The sequence below is a fragment of the Chiloscyllium punctatum genome, chromosome 37 (assembly GCF_047496795.1).
Source record: "Chiloscyllium punctatum isolate Juve2018m chromosome 37, sChiPun1.3, whole genome shotgun sequence".
Classification (NCBI taxonomy): Eukaryota; Metazoa; Chordata; class Chondrichthyes; order Orectolobiformes; family Hemiscylliidae; genus Chiloscyllium; species Chiloscyllium punctatum.
The window spans coordinates 8,144,048-8,163,259 of NC_092775.1; the positions used below are offsets into that span (position 1 = coordinate 8,144,048).

General features: G+C 51.6%; 1 protein-coding gene across 1 annotated transcript in view; it reads right to left on the reverse strand.

The window, feature by feature from the left end:
- Nucleotides 1-19,127, reverse strand: part of LOC140462840 (zinc finger protein 341-like) — a 38,988-nt gene extending 19,861 nt beyond the window's left edge. The window contains exons 1-4 of the mRNA XM_072556196.1: nucleotides 18,945-19,127; nucleotides 6,806-7,001; nucleotides 5,440-5,524; nucleotides 1,299-1,486 (exon numbers count right to left, since the gene is read on the reverse strand). Of these exons, the coding sequence (XP_072412297.1) occupies nucleotides 1,299-1,486; nucleotides 5,440-5,524; nucleotides 6,806-7,001; nucleotides 18,945-19,064 (589 nt within the window). The 5' untranslated portion in view covers nucleotides 19,065-19,127. The remainder of the gene's footprint in view (nucleotides 1-1,298; nucleotides 1,487-5,439; nucleotides 5,525-6,805; nucleotides 7,002-18,944) is intronic.
- Nucleotides 19,128-19,212: the final 85 nt, after the last annotated feature.

Consider the following 19,212-nt stretch of genomic DNA (forward strand, 5'->3'; position numbering starts at 1 on the left):
AGAGAGCGTGGGGGGGGGAAGAGAGCGTGGGGGGGGGAAGAGAGCGTGGGGGGGGGAAGAGAGCGTGGGGGGGGGGGAAAGAGAGCGTGGGGGGGGGGGAAGAGAGCGTGGGGGGGGGAAGAGAGCGTGGGGGGGGGGAAGAGAGTGTGGGGGGGGGAAGAGAGCGTGAGGGGGGGAGAGAGCGTGAGGGGGGGAGAGAGCGTGAGGGGGGGAGAGAGCGTGAGGGGGGGAGAGAGCGTGAGGGGGGGAGAGAGCGTGAGGGGGGGAGAGAGCGTGAGGGGGGGAGAGAGCGTGAGGGGGGGAGAGAGCGTGAGGGGGGGAGAGAGCGTGAGGGGGGGAGAGGAGGAAGAGGGGAAGAGAGTGAAGAGAGTGAAGGGGGAAGAGAGTGAAGGGGGGAAGAGAGTGAAGGGGGGAAGAGTGCGGATGGGAGAGCGAGAGAGGGAGAGAGACTACTTACAGGGTGGGAGGGCGGTCACGGGAGGAGATGATCTAGTACAAACTCCCCAGCCCAGGTGGGGATTGAACCTGTCTGAGTACACCCCACCCTCACGAACCCATCCAGCCCCTCTGAAAGGAACTGTAAATATCTATGACCCACAAGTGGTCAGGCCCATACCCCACAAGGTAATCTGCCCATTGCAGGGATTAGTCTCATCAACCATCTCTGAGCTGTATCCAACACAGTCAGACCCTTCTGTCAGTACGGTGACCATTCCTTGTTACATTCTGCTCCAGACAGAGTCTCTCCAATGCCATGTCTAACTAAAGCATAATCTCTCCACTCTGACCCTCCGAAGAGCATCCCACCCAGACTACCCCATAACCTATCTCTGCATTTCCCATGGCTAACCCACTGAACCTGGGCACCCCTGGACACTACGGATAATTTAAGCACAGCCAAACCACCCTGACCTGCACATCTTTGGACTGTGGGAGGCAACTGGAGAACCTGGAGGAAACCCACGCAGACACGGGGAGAATGTGCAAACTCCACACAGACAGTTGCCCGAGACTGGAATCGAACCCGGGTTCCTGGTGCTGTGAGGCAGCGGTGCTAACCACTGAGCCACCGTGCTGCCTCCAGTGTTAATAATGTCTATCTCGTTGCTTGTCAAATACCTCTCCCCAACTTTCCCGTCCCAGACTCAGTCTCTGTCACTAACGGAGTCTCACTGGGGCCTGCAGGCTCACACTGACCGGGAGCAGGAGACACAAAGGGTTCTAGATGTTGCGATCACAGCCGAGGGTACAGGAGTACACCCCCTCACCGCTCCCCTCCCCATCACCGCCCCGCTGACCTGTGACCTCGCTCTCCTCCCGGTCGCCCACCTTTTCCGAGTTGAGAGTGAGCACCTGCATGGAGACAGAGGAGCGAGACACCCCGGACGGCCACACCTTGTGGGTCTGCATGTGCTTCTTGACATTGGATTTTTGAGCAAACGCCCGGCCGCAGACGATGCACTGGAATGGCTTCTCTCCCGTGTGGCTGCAGAAACAAAGTTGGGGGTGGGGGGGGAGGAGTCATTATTCGGGGATGGAAGAACGGACCTGAATTTCTATAGCACCGTTCGCAGCCTGAAAGCACTTCACAGCCAATGAGGTTCTTCACTGAAGTGTGGTCAAGGATTACACAGTGGCCATTTTGTGCACAGCAAGCTCCCACAACCGGCAGTCTGATACTGGGTAGATGGCCTGTTCTGTTTACATAATGTTAAGGGGATTGGGGGGGGGGGGGGGGGGGAACATCCCCATTCTCCTTCAGAACGGCATCTCTGTCTCTTGCACGCCCACCATAGGTCTACTTTCTGTGGTGGGTGTGCGAACTGGGTCTAGATTTCAATTTCTCAGCCTGAGGCTAGTCCCTGAGACAGTGCTGCACTCCCGCAGCCCCCGCTTGGGAATACCACCCCGGATTTCATTGTTCCAGGTCTCGGAGTGTGACCCACTGAGATGCTACTGAGCAACAGACAATAGTTGTGCCCCCTGGAATCAAGAGGAGGTGACCCCCCCCCACCCCTGGGGGTAGATCGGAAATTCCAGCTCCCAACCAAACTCCTTCCCGAACCGAACCTGGCATTAACAAGATCTTAGAACTGAGAAGGTTGAGGGGTGACCGGAGCAGGGGGCACGGACATGGAGAAATGGTTCCCCTTTTATTAGTGTGGTCGATAACCAAGGGGTGGGAAGCAAGAGGATCAGAGGGGATTTGAGGAACAGCTTTCTCATTCAGAGTTTGATGGGTATCAGCAACTCACTGCCCGAGAGAGTGGTTATGCCATGAAGCCTCACTATTGAGATGAATGTTTAAAATGCCCAGGCACACAAGGCCAGGGGCTGAGTGCTGGGAAATGGAATTGGAATAAATGGATAGAAATTGCTGGAGAAACTCAAGCAGGTCTGGCAGCATCTGCGGAGATAGAAACAGAGATAACATCTCAGATCCAGTCACCCTTCTGCTTTTGTTTCTGATTTCCAGCATCAGCAGTTCCCTTTTTGTTTCAGAATAGATGGATGGTCGATGACTGGCACAGACACAATTGGCTGAAGGGCCACTTTCCGTGCGATAAAAGCTCTAGGATTCTACAAGAGTGCGTTGGAGCTGCCTCTTCCCCACTGCGGTTAGTGACAGGATCTGAGCTGGTCTCTCTGGGTAATCTGCAAAACTCTGATTGCGCAGAGAGCTGGGAAATGTTAACCCAGGACCAATACGCAGGAGCAGTGATGGGGCAAGGCTCACAGGATGTACTTAGGAACAAGGGGAGGCCATTCAGCCCATCAAGCCTGTTCCACCAATCACTGGCTGATCTGTGGCCTAACTCTATGTCCCTGCCTTTGAGCCATAGCCCTTAATAAACAGCCCTTTAATAAACAGAAATGTATCTATTTCAGATTTAAAATTAAATTTAAAATTAACAATTGACCCATTCATGTTTAATCGAAGGGAATTCCAAACCTCTCCCACCATATATGTGTGTGTGTGCGTATATGTGTGTGTGTCTGTGTGTGTGTGTGTGTGTATGTATGTGTGTGTGTATGTATGTGTGTGTGTGTGTGTGTATGTATGTGTGTGTGTGTGTGTGTATGTATGTGTGTGTGTGTGTGTGTGTGTGTATGTGTGTGTGTGTATGTGTGTGTGTGTATGTGTGTGTGTGTATGTGTGTGTGTGTATGTGTGTGTGTGTATGTGTGTGTATGCATGTGTGTGTATGCATGTGTGTGTATGCATGTGTGTGTATGCATGTGTGTGTATGCATGTGTGTGTATGCATGTGTGTGTATGCATGTGTGTGTATGCATGTGTATGTGTGTGCGTGCGTGTGTATGTGTGTGCGTGCGTGCGTGCGTATGTGTGTGCGTGCGTATGTGTGTGCGTGCGTGTGTATGTGTGTGCGTGCGTGTATATGTGTGTGCGTGCGTGTATATGTGTGTGCATGCGTGTATGTGTGTGCGTGCGCGCGCATGTGCGTGTGCGCGCATGCATGTGTGCGCGCATGCATGTGTGCGCGCATGCATGTGTGCGCGCATGCATGTGTGCGCGCATGCATGTGTGTGCGCATGCATGTGTGTGCATGTATGTGTGTGCGCATGCATGTGTGTGTATGTATGTGTGTGTGTTTGTGTATGTGTATGTTTATGTGTATGTGTGTGTGTGTATGTGTGCGTGCGTGCGTATGTGTGCGTGTGTATGTATGCGTGTGTGTATGTATGTGTGTGTGTGTTTGTGTATGTGTGTGTGTGTGTGTGTGTGTGTGTGTGTGTATGTGTGTGTGTGTGTGTGTGTGTGTGGGCGCGCCAGCGTGCGTGTGTGTAGAAGTGCTTACTAACGTGTCTCCTCAACGGTCTGGCCCTAATTCTCAGGCTATGTCCCGAGTTCAGGAATGCCCAACCAGTGGGAATTGTTTTTTATTTATTCATTTTTGTGGGCTGTGGGTGTCACTGGCTGGGCCCAGCATTTATTGCCCGTCCCTATTTGCCCCTTGAGAAGGTGGGGGTGAGATGCCTTCTTGAGCTGTGACCGTCCACCTGCTGTGGGTTGACCCACAATGCCCTTTGGAAGAGAATTCCAAGATTTTGACCCAGCGACAGTGAAGGAACGGCGATAGATTTCCAAGTCAGGGTGGTGAGTGGTTTGGAGAGGAATTTGCAGGGGGATGGTGTTCCCATGTATCTGCTGCCCTTGTCCTTCTAGATGGAAGAGGTTGTGGGTTTGGAAGGTGCTGTCTGAGGATCTTTGGCGAATATAGTTTATCTACTCTGCCTTTTCCGGTTAATATCTTGAAGACTTTGACCAAATCACCCTTTAACCTTCTAAATTCTAGAGAAAAAGGGTATAATTTGCGATCTCTCCTTATTCCTTAACCCCTGAAATCCAGGCATCTTTCTTGGAAACCAACACTGTACTCTCTCCAAGGCCAGTCTACCCTTCCCAGGTGTGGTGCATGGGTCTGCTCATTAAATCCATGGAGGGTTTAATCAGGGCCTTGTCCATGGAAATGTTCACATCCTGATACACAGGAGAGGGTAGGGCTGTAAAAATACATTTGAGTGATTCTCCCAGACCCTTTGCTCCTTTTTATATAGATTATCTCTGGGTCAGACCTCAGCCGGAGTTCAATCGCAAGACACCACCCTTCGGAACAGAAGGCAAATTCTTGGAGAAGTGGAGGAGGTGATTTACTGGAATGGCACCGGAGAGGTACCATTAGGGCGACATTTTGGTTAGCACTGCTGCCGCCACAGCGCCAGAGACCCGGGTTCAATTCCCGCCTCAGGCGACTGACTGTGTGGGGTTTGCACATTCTCCCCGTGTCTGCGTGGGTTTCCTCCGGGTGCTCCGGTTTCCTCCCACAATCCAAAGATGTGCAGGTCAGGTGAACTGGCTATGCTAAATTGCCCGCAGTGTTACGTGTAGGGGAATGGGTCTGGGTGGGTTGCTCTTCGGAGGGTTCGTGTGGACTTGTTGGGCCGAAGGGCCTGTTTCCACACTGTAGGTAATCTAATCTAATATGTAGTAAAGGCAGGAGACATCCAGGACAGCTCTCCCGGAGATTGGATAGAAATGCCCAAAATCACGAGTTCGGCAGAAAGTGAATCTGCTCACATCGCCAGGAGGGTCAGTAACCACGGCAAACAGACTTAAGATCATTAGAACCAGAGGAAAACTTATTATTTAAATTATTTATTATTGTGATCTGGAACGTGCTGTTGTGAAAGGGGCAGTGGACACAGACTTGGCAGAATCGTTCTAGAGGGAATTGTATAAATATGTGAAAAGGGAACATTTGTACGGGTTATTAGGAAGCTCCGTGGGAATTATCGGACAGCTCTATCCCTAAGGTAGCGCAGGCAGAATTGGCCAAATGTTGTGCTGTCCCGGAATAAACACATCAGGGGACACAGCCCACAGAGCTGTCTGTCTGTCACTGAGACCAACCTCTTACCTTCTGATGTGCTGCTGGAGGTCAAAGTTCTTGGCAAACATCTTGTTGCAATAATTGCATTTCAGCTTTTGCAATTTGCCTTTTCCTGAAACACAAAGGGAAGCAGTTTGAGTCTCTTTCTCTCTCTCTCTCTCTCTCTCTGATCTCCATTCCCAGTGATATGTGCGCTGTCACACTAACCCACACTGCGGAGGCTGATGGACGGTGATGCCACATCTTAGAGACTCAATGACTGTTACACATCCCCTCCCCCCACCCCCAACAGAGACCCCACCCGCCCCAACATGTCTCCCCTCCCCCACTCAGACCTCACCTCCTAACATACGGCTACCCCCCCCAACCCCCAACCCCAGAAACCCCACCACCAACACGTCTCCCCTCCCCAACCCCCACACTTAGACCTCACCCTCCAACACATGCCTCCCCTCCCCCACACTCAGACCTCACCCCCCGACACACGTCTCCCCTCCCCCATCCCCACACTCAGACCTCACCCCACCAACACACGTCTCTGCTCAACCCACCCTCATACTCTGAGACCCCACACCCAACACAAACAACTACTCTCCCCCACTCAAAGACCTCACCCTCCAACACATCTCCCCTCCCCCAACACTCACAAACGCTACCCCCTAATACATGTCTCCCCTCCCACACTCTCACACTCATAGACCCCAATCCTAACACATATGACTACCCTCCCCCACCCAAAGACCCACCCTCAACACATATGCCTCCCCCCTCCCCATCCCAGACACACACCCCCCTCCACAATCCAAAATGAGGCCTGAGTGTCACAGAGTCTCCTCACTGCCAATGTAACCCGATCAGATTGACCACCTTCATGTGCAATGCCTTCCAAGTTGCATTGCGATGGCACCTTTTAACACCTGCAGATGTCCCCATGGGCTCCACAGTCAATGAGGAACATACAATCATAGACTCCCAGTGCAGAAGCAACCCATCCAGACTAATCCCCCCAACTCACCCCTGTAACCCCACACAGCTAACCCACCTGACCTGTACATCCCTGGCCTGTGGGAGGAAACCAAAGCGTTGCTTCTATTTGCAGCCAATCGCAGCACAGCAAGATCCCAACCACAAATGACAAAGTGACAATAATCAGGTGACCTGTTTATTTTCTGTGTTGGGTGCGGGAAGACTGAGAAGAACGCTCAGGACCCTCCACATCCACCTGGCAGCTCAGGCTCAGGCCCAGTCCAAACGCCAGCACCTCAGGCAGTGCAGCACTCCCTCGGCACGGCGAATGGAGGGACCGTCTGGGCTGAGGCTACGGAGTTGGGGAGGGGGGAGGGGGGGGGGGGGGGGTTTGGGGAATGAAGCGTTCCCCTTCTGGGCTCCATACCTTCTTGGACAGCCAGGGTGTCTTTGGGCTGCCTGTTCTTGGTGCTGTCAGGGTCAAAGGTGGAGAGGTCATCAGCTGCAGGGTGAATGCTCGAGGTGGTGATGATGCTGCTGGTCTTGGTTTTGAAACCTTGCTTTCCGGGACTGTAGACGGGGGGAGTGGTGAACGGAGAGCTCTCCACACACTGACTGGGAACCTGCAGAGAACAGAGGCAACTAGAGCGACGGCAGATAACAGCAAAACAACATACGCACCTCCCAGCGCTGAGATAAAACCCAACAGGTCTCCGATAAGACAGAAAAAAAAAGTGACAGGATGTAGTGAATCTATCGGGAAGGTTTCTCACGTGATGAAACAAAGGGATTGGTTAAAGTGTGTCTGCTTTAACGCAAGGAGTGTCCAAAATAAGAGTGATGAACTTAGAGCATGGATCAGTATTTGGGACAATGATATTGTGGCCATAACAGAGACGTGGGTTTCAAAGGGGCAGGAATGGTTGCGAGATGTTCCTGGGTTTAGAACGTTTAAAAAGAACAGGGAGGGTGGAAAAAGAGGAGGGGGTTTATCATTGCTCATCAGAGAGTGCATCATAGCTACAGAAACAAAGGTTGTTGAGGAAGGTTTGTCTACTGAGTCAGTCTGGGTGGGAGTTAGGAACAGCAAGGGAGCAGCCACTGCTTTGGGGGTTTTCTACAGACCCCCTAATAGCAGGAGAGAGATTGAAGAACTCATAGGCTGGCTGATTCTGGAAAAATGCGGATGTAGCAGGGTTGTTGTTATGGGTGATTTCAACTTTCCCAATATTGATTGGAACCTTCTTAGTGCAGATGGTTTGGATGGAGCCATTTTTGTCAGGTGTGTTCAGGAGGGTTTCCTCACTCAGTATGTAGACAGACCGATGAGGGGAGAGGCCATTTTGGATTTGGTGCTCAGCAAAGAGCCAGGACAGGTGTCAGATCTCACGGTGGGAGAGCACTTTGGTGACAGTGATCACAACTGCCGCACATTTAGCATAGTCTTGGAGAGGGAAAGGAGCAGTTACCAAGGGAAGATATTTAATTGGGGAAAAGGAAATTGTGACGCTATCAGACAGGAGTTGGGAAGTACAGACTGGGAGCAATTGTTCCACAGAAAGGGTACAGCAGACATGTGGAGACTGTTTAAGAAGCAGTTGTTGCGAGTGATGCACAAATTTGTTCCTCTGAGACAGGTAAGAAGGGATAAGATTAAGGAACATTGGATGACAAGAACAGAGGAATTTCTCATCAAAAGGAAGGCAGCAGCTTACGTAAGGTGGAGGAAGCAAGGATCTAGCACAGCCTTAGAGGATTACAGGCTTACTAGAAAGGAGCTCGGAAATGGATTGAGGACATCCAGGAAGGAGCACGAAAAAGGCTTCGCAGGAAGGATTAGGGAGAATTCAAAGGCATTTTACTCAGACGTGAGGAATAAGAGAGCGATCAGGGAGAAGGTAGGGCCGATCAGGGATTGCCGAGGGAACTTGTGTGTGGAGTCTGAGCAGATCGGGGAAGCCCTAAATGAGTTTTTTGCTTCGGTTTTCACTAAGGAAAGGGACCTTGTTGTGAATGAGAACTTCGAGGAGCTGGGAAACAGGCTTGAACAGATCAAGATTGATGAAGTTGATGTGCTGGAAATTTTGGCAAACATTAAGATTGATAAGTCCCCTGGGCCAGACCAGATTTATCCCAGGCTGCTCCAGGAAGAGAGAAAGGAGATTGCTAAGCCACTGGTGAAGGTCTTTGCCTCTTCACTCTCCATGGGAGTCGTATCGGAGGATTGGAGGGAGGCGAATATTGTTCCTCTTTTCAAGAAGGGGAATAGGGAAATCCCTGGCAATTACAGACTAGTTACAGACCAGTCAGTCCTACGTCTGTGGTCAGCAAAGTTGTGGAAAGAATTCTGAGGGGTAGGATCTATGACGGTTTGGAAAAGCATAGTGATTGAAGGCAGTCAGTATGGCTTTGTGAGTGGCAGGTCATGCCTCACAAATCTTACTGAGTTGAGGAGGTGACGAGGCAGGTCGATGAAGGACGAGCAGTGGATATAGACTTCAGCAAGGCATTTGATAGGGTATTTGGTAGGCTCATTCATAAAGTCAGAAAGTATGGGATACAGGGAGATTTGGCTATCTGGATTCAGAATTGGCTGGCTGGCAGAAGGCAGAGAGTGGTTGTAGATGGTAAGTATTCTGCCTGGAGGTCAGTGTTGAGGGGTCCCGCAGGGCTCTGATCTTGGGCCTCTGCTCTTTGTAGTTTTTATAAATGACTTGGATGAGGAGGTTGAGGGGTGGGTTAGTAAATTTGCCGATGACACAAAGGTTGGAGGTGCCATTGATAATATCAAGGGCTACTGCAGGCTGCAACACAACATAGACAGGATGCAGAGCTGGGCTGAGAAATGGCAGATGGAGTTCAACCTGGATAAAGGGAAGTGATGCATTTTGGAAGGTTGAACTCAAATGCTGAACATAGGATTAAAGACAGGATTCTTGGCAGTGTGGAGGAACAGAGGGATCTGGTGTGCAAGTACATAGATCCCTCAAAGTTGCCACCCAAGAGGATAGGGCTGTTAAGAAAGCTTATGGTGTTTTGGCTTTCATTAACAGGGGATCGAGTTTAAGAGCCACGAGGTTTTGCTACAGCTCTACAAGTCCCTGGTGAGACCACACTAGGAATATTGTGCCCAGTTCTGCTCATCCTACTATAGTAAAGATACAAAGGCTTTGGAGAGGGTGCAAAGAAGGTTTACCAGGATGCTACCTGGACTGGTGGGCTTGCCTTACGAAGAAAGGTTGAATAAGCTCAGACTTTTCTCTCTGGAGAGAAGGAGGAAGAGAGGTGACCTGATTGAGGTAAACAGGGTAATGAGAGGCATGGACAGAGTCAATAGGCAGAGATTTTTCCCCAGGGCAAGATTGACTGCTGTGAGGGGTCTTACATTTTAAGATATTAGGAAAAAGGTATAGAGGGGACGTCAGAGTAAAGTTCTTTACGCAGACAATTGTGAATGCATGGAATGCGTTGCCAGCTGTGGTGGTGGAAGCAGAGTCATTAGGGACATGTAAGTGACTGCTGGACATGCACATGGAGAGCAGTAAATTGAGGGGTGCGTAGGTTAGGTTATTTTTAGATTAGGAATAATCCTTGGCACAACATCCTGGGCTGAAGGGCCCGTTCTGTGCTGTACTTTTCTACATTCTATTAAAACGCCAAATAGCGCACATGCTGGAAATCCGAAATAAAAATGCAGATAGCGCTGGAGAGACTCAGCGGGTCTGGTAGCATCTGTAGAGAGAGAAACAGAGTGAACATTTTGCATCTGGAATTTTTCTTACCAGTTCTGAAAAAGAGTCACTAGATTCGAAACAATAACTCTGCCACTCTCCACAGATGCCGCCAGACCTACTGAGTTTCTCCAGCACTCTTGGTGCTTGCTTCAAGAAAAGAGGAAGTGGGTGGGACCTTAAAGAGGATTTTAAGATCAAGAAAGAATTTGGCAGAGATTTTCCACTTGGGTGGGGAGAGGTTTAAAATGAGGGGCCACCGACAGAAGACAGATCCCTCCTCCACACACACACACACACGCGCGCGCACACACCCAGAACCCCCCCGCGCGCGCACACACCCAGAACCCCCCCGCGCGCGCACACACCCAGAACCCCCCCCGCGCGCGCACACACCCAGAACCCCCCCGCGCGCGCACACACCCAGAACCCCCCCGCGCGCGCACACACCCAGAACCCCCCCGCGCGGACACACCCAGAACCCCGCCGCACACACACACACACCCAGAACCCCCCCGCGCGCACACACCCAGAACCCCCCCGCACACACACCCAGAACCCCCCTGCGCGCACACACACCCAGAACCCCCCTGCGCGCACACACACCCAGAACCCCCCCGCGCGCACACACACCCAGAACCCCCCCGCACACACACACACCCAGAACCCCCCCGCACACACACACACCCAGAACCCCCCCGCACACACACACACCCAGAACCCCCCCGCACACACACACACCCAGAACCCCCCCGCACACACACACACCCAGAACCCCCCCGCACACACACACACCCAGAACCCCCCCGCACACACACACACCCAGAACCCCCCCGCACACACACACACCCAGAACCCCCCCGCACACACACACACCCAGAACCCCCCCGCACACACACACACCCAGAACCCCCCCGCACACACACACACAAATACAATTCAGAAGGAAGGGCTGGACTCAGCAGAGCAGCAAGAATGTGGAACTGGGTCCTGTAGGGAGGGACTGAGGGGGGTTAGTGTTGAAAGAGTTCAGTAGAAACTCAATCACATGATGCAGGAAGTGTTGACAGGGTAGATGTGGAAAGGTTCTCTTCCTCACGTCCAGCATCATCGCAGAATAAGGGGTCACTCATCCAGGACAGTGATGAGAAGGAATTTCTGCTCTCGGGGAGAGTGAGTGTATGGAATTCTTTACCCCACTGGGCTGTCGAGGCTGGGTCATTCAGTACATTAAAGCTGAGAGACACAGACTTTAATCAGGAAGGGAATCAAAGGTTAGAGGGAAAAGGCAGGGAAGTGGATTTGAGGATGATCAGATCAGCCTTGCTCTCACTGAATGGCAGAGCAGACTCAATGGGCTGAATGGCCTCCTATTTCTTATGGAATAGGAGGATAAACTTACCAGATCAGATGAGGAAGGGTAGGAAGAGTGCAGATAGGGTGGAAGAGAAGGTATTTAGCCTCATCGTTCAGACCTTGAGTATAGGAGTTGGGGTGTCATGTTGAGGTTGTACAGGATGTTAATGAAGTGTTTTTGAAGCAGTGTACAGTTCTGGTTGCTCTGTTATAAGAAGGATGTTACAAAATTGGAGAGGGTTCAGAAAAGATTTACCAGGATATTGCCAGAAATAGAAGGTTTGAGTTATAAAAATCAGCTAGCAAGGCTGGGACTTTTCTCATGGGGGTGTAGAGGTTGAGAGGTGACCTTATAGAGGTTCATAAGATCATGAGGGGCTTGGATAAGGTGAACAGCAAAAGTATTTTCCCAAGGGTAGGGGGAGCTCAAAACTGGGGAGCAAAATGTTCAGGTGAGAGGAACAAGATTTAAAAGGGACCTGAGGGGCAACGTTTTCACACAGTGGGCAGGTCGTTACGTGGAATGAGCTGCCGGGGGAAATGGTAGAAGCAGGTATAGTTACAACACTTAAAGGACATTTCCTGATGAAGGGTTTATGCCTGAAACGTTGACTCTCCTGCTCCCCAGATGCTGCCTGACCTGCTGTGCTTTTCCAGCAACACACTCCCGACTCTGATCTCCAACATCTGCAGTCCTCACTTCCTCCCTGAAAGGACATTTGGACAGGCACATGAAAGAAAAGGTTTAGAGCGAAATGGGCCAAGCCCATGGGGTAAGCTCTCACTGGAAGGGTTCACAGTTGTTAAGGAAGGGACTGTTGGATAGATTGTTGGTCCTTATGCTTGACAAGGCACTGGGACTGGACGAGATGAACTTTAAAGGGAGTGAGTGTGGAAATTGTAGGGGCACTACCCATAATCCTTCAGTCTTCCCTAGACTTGAGGGAAGGGCCGTGGGAACCAGAGAATTATAAACATTATCTCCTTGTCTGAGAAAGTATTAAAAGTTGGTTTTTCTTCAGCACTGGGGAAACTTCTAGAAACAACTATTCACAGCAAAATTAATACATCACATGGAAAAACGTGAGGTAATTAGGAAGAGGGCGGTGTGTGTATGGAATGAGCTGCCAGGGGAAGTGGTGGAGGCTGGTACAATTACAGCATTTAAAAGGCATCTGGATGGGTATGTGAATAGGAAGGATTTGGAGGGATATGGGCCGGGTGCTGGCAATTGGGACTAGATCAGGTTGGGATAGCTGGTCGATATGGATGAGTTGGACCGAAGGGTCTGTTTTTGTGCTGTACATCTCTATGACCCTAACAGCCATCACGGATTTAAGGCAGGAGGGGCTAGGTTAGTTTGGGAAACGTGCTCGGCATGGATAGCATGGACCAAGGGTCTGTTTCCGCGCTGTATGACACTGTGGCTGGGTCTAGCAGTAACAGCAACCTGTAGCTCTCTGTGGCATCTCTGAGGGAAACAAAAATCCAACATGAAGTGGCTTCATTCAAAATCACCTCAAGCTGAATAGTGAGCAGCTTGCTCAATCCTCTGAAGGACCAGGAGGTGCTGTACAGCATGACAGGCACTATCCCAACAGATGTTACAGAGCTGTGGAAGGTACAACTGGAACTAGGGAGCGGGGCCCAGACTGAAAGGACAGGCGGGTGGTAACATTCCCGGGCTCTGAGGAAATCTGCAGCAGAGTTAGAAAGGCGGGGGGACAAATCAGTTCCTGATTTTTCCATTAATTCTTTGGCAGGATGTGGCATCTGTTGCTCATCCCTAATTGCCCTTGATGGGAGGGGCTTGCTAGGGCCACTTCAGAGGGTATTTCAGAGTCAACTACATTGCTGTGGGCCTGGAGTCACGTGTAGGCCAGACCAAGTAACAATGGCAACTTCCCCTTTTTTTAAAAGATTAGATTACTTACAGTGTGGAAACAGGCCCTTCGGCCCAACAAGTCCACACCGACCCTCTGAAGCTCCTCTAGCTTATCTCTCCACGCTTCAGGTTCACTGCCTTTATTCCTGATGAAGGGCTTTTGCCCGAAACGTCGATTTCGAAGCTACTTGGATGTTGCCTGAACTGCTGTGCTCTACCAGCATCACTAATCCAGATTCTGGTTTCCAGCATCTGCAGTCATTGTTTTTACCTCTGAAGAGCAACCCACCCAGACATTCCCCTACACTTACCCCTTCACCTAACACTATGGGCAATTTAGCATGGCCAATTCACCCCTAACCTGCACATCTTTGGATTGTGGGAGGAAACCGGAGCACCCGGAGGAAACCCACACAGACACGGGGAGAATGTGCGAACTCCACACAGACAGTTGTCTGAGGCGGGAACTGAACCAGGGTCTCTGGTGCTGTGAGGCAGTAGTGCTAACCACCATGCTGTCCACAAAGGGCACAAATGCACCGGTTGAGTTTCTAACGACAATGAATGATAGTTTCAGGATCGCCATCACGGAGACTGGTTTTATAATTCCCAGGTTTATTAACTAAACTTAAATTCCACCGCTGCCTTCATCGGATTCGAACCCAGCTCCCCAGAGCATTATCTTTGGCCTTTGAATCACGAGTCAGGGACATTTCCATTGTGTCACCATTTCCCAAACTGACCAGAGCTAAGGGACAAAAAAAGGTGCAATTCTGTTGCTCAGTGCAGTCTGCAGACCATCAAGCAATGGGAAGGATGTAGAGTAACAAGTCTGTAGGGAAATTACAGAGAAATGCCAATTACACTATTGAGTCATTCTATAAAAGGAACTTCCAACTTCTATAAAAGGAATTTTCCAACTGGGAAATTAAACTGGCAATGTGGAAGGATAAGGAGCAGTGAAGGGCAAGTGTTCCTAGATTATGTTCAGGGGAGTTTCCTACAGCAGTCTATGTCCAGCTCAATCAGAAAGGAAGCACTGTTGGACCTAACTGTGATTGTGGGAATGTTTGGGGATGAGTGATCATTGGATCATATGGTTGAGGATGAAAAGAACAATAAACAATCCAGATTTAGAATACAGAACAACCTCGATTATCCGATCGAGATCGGCGGGGAGTATTTTGTTCGGATAACTGACTGTTCGGATAACTGATTGTTCGGATAACGGATAACATATTTACGGGACATTGAGATCTCGTTCGGATAATCCGAATTTCAGATCATTGCTGTTCGGATAACCGGGGTTGTTCTGTAATTAACATGCAGAGAACCAACTTTAATGGAACAAGAATTGAGCTAGACAGACTACAGCTGAAGGTTGGGAGACAACATCTCGAACTGAGCAGTTTGAAGAGATAGTGGTTTAGGGTGTCAAGGTATATTTATTGACCTGAGTTCGAATCCCACTACAACAGATGGTGGAATTTGAATTCAATAAAAAAACTGCAATTAAGAATCGACTGATAACCGCGACACCATTATCGATTGTTGGAAAACCCATCTGGGTCACTCATGTCCTTTAGTGAAGGAAATCTGCCATCCTTACCTGGTCTGGCCTACATGTGACTCCAGACCCACAGCAACATGGCTACTGGGCAATTAGGGACGGACAATAAATACTGACCTGGCCAGTGACACCCTCATCCCGTTAACAAATAAAAAAGAATCCCTCAAATGGGGAAGGTAGAATACTCAAAATGAAAGCTCCCCGGGTGACAGAGGAGATAGAAATAAAGATAAAGAACAGAAAGTGTGCTGACAAGAGCTGTTGGGTAGGAAGTACCAATTGAGAAGCAAGTGAACTAAAGAAGGGAAGGTGAAGGAACAAACATGAGAAACGTCTAGTATCTAACATAAAGGGGAATCTCAAAATCTTCTTTGGGCACATCACTTGTAAATGTGTGTGGCGCTAGAAAAGCACAGCCAGTCAGGCAGCATCCTGATGAAGGGTTTATGCTCGAAACGTCGAGTCTCCTGCTCCTCGGATGCTGCCTGACCTGCTGTGCTTTTCCAGAACCACACTTTCTCCTACATCAATAATAAAAACTGGTAAATGGGGTAGGGGTCAATTAAGGACTAAAAAAGGGATTTACACACTGAGGGAGGGGCATGGCTGGTTTATTAAACTAATAGTTTGAAGTCTTCATCAAGGAATTAGACTCTCCCCAGGCCAGAGTCACAGAGGGTAAACTCTCACTGGGAGAGTTCACAGTTGCTAAGGAAGGGCTGTTGGATAGACATCTGGTCCTCATATTTGACAAGGCACTGGGACTGGATGAGATGAATTTTAAGGGAAGAGAGAGTGGAAATTGTAGGGGCACTACTCATAATCCTTCAGTCTTCCCTAGACTTGAGGGAGGTACCAGGGGACCAGAGAATTATAAACATTACCTCAGGTATAAAAAGTTAGTTTAACTTCAGCAATTGGGAAACTTCTGGAGACAATAATTCACAGCAAGATTAATAGATCACATGGAAAAATGTGGGTTAATTAGGAAGAGGGTGGTGTGTGAATGGAACGAGTTGCCAGAGGAAGTGGTGGAAGCTGGTATATTTACAGCATTTAAAAGGCATCTGGATGGGTAAATGAATAGGAGGGTTTGGAGGGACATGGGGCAAGTGGTGGCAAATGGGACTAGATTAGGTTGGGATATCTGGTTGGCGTGGACGAATTGGACCGAAGGGTCTGTTACCGTGCTGTACATCTCTATGACTCGAAGAGCCATCATGGATTTAAGGCAAAATTGTGCTTAAAAACTTTTTAATTAAGAGGTAACAGAAAGGCTTGATTAATGTAATTTAAACTAAAAATCATTCAGGAAAGTAGGCACAGCCAGCATTTATTGCCCATCCCTGATTGTCCAGAGGGCAGTTGAGAGTCAACCACATTGTTGTCGGTCTGGAGTCACATGTAGGCCAGACCAGGTGAGGACGGCAGATTCGTTCCCTATTAGTGAACCAGGTGGGTACTTACATCAATTGACAGTAGTCACAAGGTCACCATTAGGCCAGGGTTTAGTCCATATCTTCTATCATTGAATTCAAATATCACAGAATCACACATTACAGAAGAGGCCCTTCACCCCATCGATTCTGTACTACCACAACCTACAATACTACCATCCCTGACACCCCCAGAACAGTAGCCTGCTGTTACTGGTTCAGGGAAATGACCACGTCGCTGCTCCCTCTTCCCCACGTGGTCGCTGTGGTGTCCGTGCAGTTCCAGTGCCACACAATGATCTGCCGTGGAACAAAAGGGAATGTAGCAAACATGGAACCAAAACTGGCTGAACAGGAGAAAACAGAGAAATGGGCAAGGGAAATGTTCCAGGCCGGGGGAAGGTTGGTTCCAGGCCGGGGGAAGGTTGGTTCCAGGCCGGGGGAAGGTTGGTTCCAGGCCGGGGGAAGGTTGGTTCCAGGCCGGGGGAAGGTTGGTTCCAGGCCGGGGGAAGGTTGGTTCCAGGCCGGGGGAAGGTTGGTTCCAGGCCGGGGGAAGGTTGGTTCCAGGCCGGGGGAAGGTTGGTTCCAGGCCGGGGGAAGGTTGGTTCCAGGCCGGGGGAAGGTTGGTTCCAGGCCGGGGGAAGGTTTGTCCTGGAGAATCCCTGGGGTTGGTCTGATTTTCCCGAAGCATATTAATCACCTGGATCTTGCTGTGCCTGGGACAGTTTCAAAGTTTGCAGATGACGCAGAGCTTTGAGGAACAGTAAACTCTGAGGAGTATAGTGCAGAAAGGACACTGACAAGTTGGTGGAGTGGGCAGACAGGTGGCAGATGAAGTTCAATGCAGAGAGTTATGAGGTCAGAAAAACATTGAAAGACAATAGGAAACACAATGTTAAAGTGGGTGCAGGAGCAGAGGGAGTTGAGAGTAGATCATTGTGAAGGTGGCAAGCAGTTCATAAAACATAGTGTCCTCGGCTTTACCAATCAGGGTATGGAGTACCAGAGCATGATGATGCTGGGGGTGTTGGGCACTGTACTCGGGGAGGGTGTGGATGGGATAGGGAGAGGGCGGGGGATTTTCCCAGCGATGGCTCCAGGGATAAGTCAGTGAGAGAATGGGGAGGCACAAACAGCACAGGCAGCTGCTGATTTTCATCAGCACAGATTCCCAGGGTCATGGGCAAACATGGGTCACTTGGTTCGCTCTCCAAACAGCGAGCACAGGCAGGATGGAAAGAATGGCCTCCTGTGGCAAGCTGTGATGGACACTCCACCGTCTCTCCAGTTCCACGCTTCATGACTTTTTCCCGCAGCATGAACACTCCCCCCTCCCCCCCCCCCACCCCACACAGACCTCCCTCCCCCCCCCAACACAGACCTCCCTCCCCCCCCCACACACAGACCTCCCTCCCCCCCACCCCACACACAGACCTCCCTTCCCCCCCCAACCCCACACACAGACCTCCCTTCCCTCCCCCCCAACCCCACACACAGACCTCCCTTCCCCCCCCCACCCCACCCCACACACAGACCTCCCTTCCCCCCCCACCCCACCCCACAGACCTCCCTTCCCCCCCCCACCCCACACACAGACCTCCCTCCCCCCCCCACCCCGACCTCCCTCCCCCCCACCCCACACACAGACCTCCCTTCCCCCCCCCACCCCACACACAGACCTCCCTTCCCCCCCCCCACCCCACACACAGACCTCCCTTCCCCCCCCCCCACACACAGACCTCCCTCCCCCCCCCACCCCGACCTCCCTCCCCCCCACCCCACACACAGACCTCCCTTCCCCCCCCACCCCACACACAGACCTCCCTTCCCCCCCCCACCCCACACACAGACCTCCCTTCCCCCCCCCCACCCCACACACAGACCTCCCTTCCCCCCCCCCCACCCCACACACAGACCTCCCTTCCCCCCCCCCACACACAGACCTCCCTCCCCCCCCACCCCGACCTCCCTCCCCCCCACCCCACACACAGACCTCCCTTCCCCCCCCCACCCCCACACACAGACCTCCCTTCCCCCCCCACCCCCACACACAGACCTCCCTTCCCCCCCCCACCCCACACACAGACCTCCCTTCCCCCCCCCCACCCCACACACAGACCTCCCTTCCCCCCCCCCACCCCCACACACAGACCTCCCTTCCCCCCCCCCCCCACCCCACACACAGACCTCCCTTCCCCCCCCCCACACACAGACCTCCCTCCCCCCCCACCCCGACCTCCCTCCCCCCCCACCCCACACACAGACCTCCCTTCCCCCCCCACCCCACACACAGACCTCCCTTCCCCCCCCCACCCCACACACAGACCTCCCTTCCCCCCCCCCCACCCCACACACAGACCTCCCTTCCCCCCCCCACCCCACACACAGACCTCCCTTCCCCCCCCCACCCCACACACAGACCTCCCCTTCCCCCCCCCACCCCCACACAGACCTCCCTTCCCCCCCCACCCCACACACAGACCTCCCTTCCCCCCCCCCCCACACACAGACCTCCCTTCCCCCCCCCCCACACACAGACCTCCCTTCCCCCACCCCCCGCCCCCCCTCCACCCCCCCTTCCCAAGTACCTGGACGTGTTGGAAGTTCTGCATGGCCAGGCTCTGTCCCTCTGAGGAGGTCCCATTCATCTGACTGTACACCTGCACCACGGCATTCCCGCTGGGACTGGGCTGGATCTGGGGGGTCATTGTGGGGGGAGGGGGCGGGGGAGGGGGGATATACGAAGCCCCCCGGGTGCATGTTGTGACTGCTCTGCAAAACAGGTAAGATAATGGAGAGAGAGAGCGAGAGATAGAGAGAGATAGAGAGAGAGAGAATAACACGTCACTTTGAAAG